The 2911-nt window shown below is 39.7% G+C and overlaps 1 protein-coding gene across 1 annotated transcript in view; it reads left to right on the top strand.

Annotated features, from left to right (window-relative positions):
- The window catches only part of si:ch211-102c2.8 (trichohyalin), a gene marked incomplete in the record, with an annotated part of 8144 nt that overhangs the window by 3256 nt on the left and 1977 nt on the right, over positions 1–2911 (top strand). The window contains 9 exon segments of the mRNA XM_014014310.1: positions 580–633; positions 708–808; positions 911–1037; positions 1115–1243; positions 1463–1573; positions 1856–2022; positions 2107–2230; positions 2305–2388; positions 2482–2582. Of these exon segments, the coding sequence (XP_013869764.1) occupies positions 580–633; positions 708–808; positions 911–1037; positions 1115–1243; positions 1463–1573; positions 1856–2022; positions 2107–2230; positions 2305–2388; positions 2482–2582 (998 nt within the window).

Here is a 2911-nt window from a genome sequence, read left to right as displayed (position 1 = left end):
TATCTATCTATCTATCTATCTATCTATCTATCTATCTATCTATCTATCTCACACACACAAACATTATACAAACTATTTTTCTCCTCTTCAATCTAACTAACATCTGCAGACCTTTGTGCTGCTGTTCTGCTTTACCTTTCAGCTAAACTTTTGCTTCTTTTAGCTAGCCCAAGATTTAGGTCCTAGCTCCATTCTGCTACTTCTAGCCTGTAGCTATAGCCTTTGCCTAAAWCAACTTTAAACTAATCTCATATTAGCTATCTTTTAGCTATTTAACTTTTGGATAGCATTCTGCTACTTAGCCTACAGTAACCAATCTAGCGTTTTAGCTACTTACATTTAGGTTTTAGCTACTTTTTGCTTTGTCTAGCCTTTTACTACTTTTAGCTAGTGTTTCACTAATTTTAGCTAGCAATTTGCTCRTTTCTGATCGGCTTGTTTTAGCTTTAATAACTCAGTCTCAGTTCCTTTAACCCAGTTCAGATATAAAGTGATTCACATGGCCTTTTCACACAAGATGCTGTTTCTTTAGTTTAATCCTGCAACAACCAGAATGCTTTGCTTGTTTGTTTGGTTCAGAAATATGAAAAAGAGGAAAAGAAACTACAGCTGAAGCTCCAGCAGAGAACGAAGGTAAAGCTTYCTTACAGTTAAGTAAGTTAAGTTGACTAATATTGAGTTTATTGATGTCCCAGCATGCCTTGCAGCAYTTACAGCAGCTCAGTGCAGACACAGCACAGATGGAGCAGAAGAAGAGGACTTTGGAGTCGGTTCTGAGAGACATGAGAGCAGAGAAACAGTCTGTTAGGTACAAAATATCATCTTAGTGTGCATGTTTTATTATTATTTTTTATTAATGCAAACTCCTGCTCTATCAAAAGTAGTCAAGTTGTTTTTGTTGTTGTTGTAGCTTCCAGCTCCAGCAGCTGCAAAGGCAAAGAGACTCTCGTCTTCTTCTGGTCCAAAAGGATGAAGAACATTTAGCAGCTCTGCATCATCATAACCAGACTCTAAAGGACAGATCCTGCATGAACACAGTATTAAGACCAGTTTAAACCAAATATAATTCTGTTTTTTTTATGTCATATGTTACACTTTTTATCTTCCACTGCAACACAAACAGAGCAAAGCCATGTTGTCACAGCTGGAGTGTGAGGAGATGGAGCGACAGCTGAACTGGACCAAAACTGAATTATTTACTGAGCAGCGACAAGCAAGAGAGAAGATTGAATTACTTCAAGAGGTAAAGTACTAATGCAGATTTATTCTATTATAAACAACAACAAAGAAAGTTAAAGAACCTAATCACTTCATGCAAACTCCAGAACAGACATTTCCTGTTTTCACCCACATTACTCTTTGATTTACTTTATAGACATCATGTTTGTTTCATCGTTATGGAATTGCAATTTTTTATGTTTATTTATTTATTTATTTATTTATTTATTTATTTATTGAGCAGAAGTTGGAGGAGACGTGTGAGGAGCTCCTCAGGGCCACAGAGGCTGAACGCTCACTGAGAAACAGATGTGCCGCTCTGGAAAACCAGATTCACAGAAATGAACAGACTGAGGTAACACTTCCTGTCATCAAATTAATTAAAAATATCAAAGGATTTTACATTTCCTCTGCACCCTCTATTAGAACAAACCCTGGTAATCTGCACTACATGTAAATGAAAGGCGGGCTGCATATTAGATCAAACCCTTGACAGCAGGGATTCACTGATTTGGACATTTTGCATTCTGTTTATTTGTATATTTATTTTGTTATTAAAAAGTGCAAGAGTTGTCGAGTCGCACCAGAATGAGACACAGTGGAAAAGCTGACCTTGCTGTGGTGTGTGTGATCCCAGCAGAGAGGGGAAACCGTTTTGCGGCTCCCGCAGGACGTTGAGCTGGAGACAGAGAYGGAGCAGCAGCTCAGATTCTGGGCCCAGCAGCTGACAGCAGAGTGCCAACAGCTGCACCTCTTAGTGGAGCGAGATGGAGCTCAACAAGGAGCTGAGGAGATCCATCAGAGGCTTGTTTAATTCCTGGCTTTAAATCCAACAAATATCTGGTTAAGATCTGAGCTCATAGTTTGATGTTTGATGTCATTGTGCAGTTTTACTCTTGCYGAAGCTCTTCTACAGCTGAGAACAAAGCGTGAGCTGAAGCTCTTCATCGGTCATCTTCAACTGAAGCTGGAGTCACAGAAACACACTAATGGGCAGCTGAAGAAGGAGAAGGTGAAAATTTGCTCACAGCCTATTAAATGTAGCAATAAACACACATTAAGTAAGTTCATTAGATTTGTTTTTAGGAACAAGCCTTGAGCATCCAAAGACAACAGCTGAGAGCAGAAAAAGATCAAGCTTTGGATTCTTTAAGGACACGTCTCATACAGGTTTGAGCTCCAACACATTTGAGCTCATTTTGTGACAAATCACACAACACGACTCGTCCAGTCATTTAAATTTTCTCATGACATTTGTTCCAGGAGCCCATTGAGGAGGTGAGCAGTGTGAAGTGTGCTCATGAGACAGGAGGAGTCACAGCATGTCTCCGCAGACAGTTGCAGGACAAAGACAGGGAGCTCAGGTATGGCAAGCCTTTCATTCATTTATTTGACACCCTTGATATCAAGTCATATTTGTGCTTACTTGTTTGGGATTCCACTGCTCTAGCTGCACATTTGATTGTTCAACATCTTGACAAACTAGTTAACATTACTGGTGAAACTTTTTTTCGTTTGGACAATCGTTTCAAAGTTCTGCTACCGATAATAATTCGATGCTGATGTGTTCAAAGATGAAGTATTTTCGTATTTGTACTGGTGCGTTCACACCAAACGCGATTTCAGCCTCAGGAGCATCAGGTTTGCATACAAAGTCTATGGTGGACGCGCTACAAGCAGCGTCGGGAAGTGC

The sequence above is a fragment of the Austrofundulus limnaeus genome, unplaced genomic scaffold (assembly GCF_001266775.1).
Source record: "Austrofundulus limnaeus strain Quisiro unplaced genomic scaffold, Austrofundulus_limnaeus-1.0 Scaffold114, whole genome shotgun sequence".
NCBI classification, from domain to species: Eukaryota; Metazoa; Chordata; class Actinopteri; order Cyprinodontiformes; family Rivulidae; genus Austrofundulus; species Austrofundulus limnaeus.
This window is presented reverse-complemented; position numbering and strand designations above follow the sequence as displayed.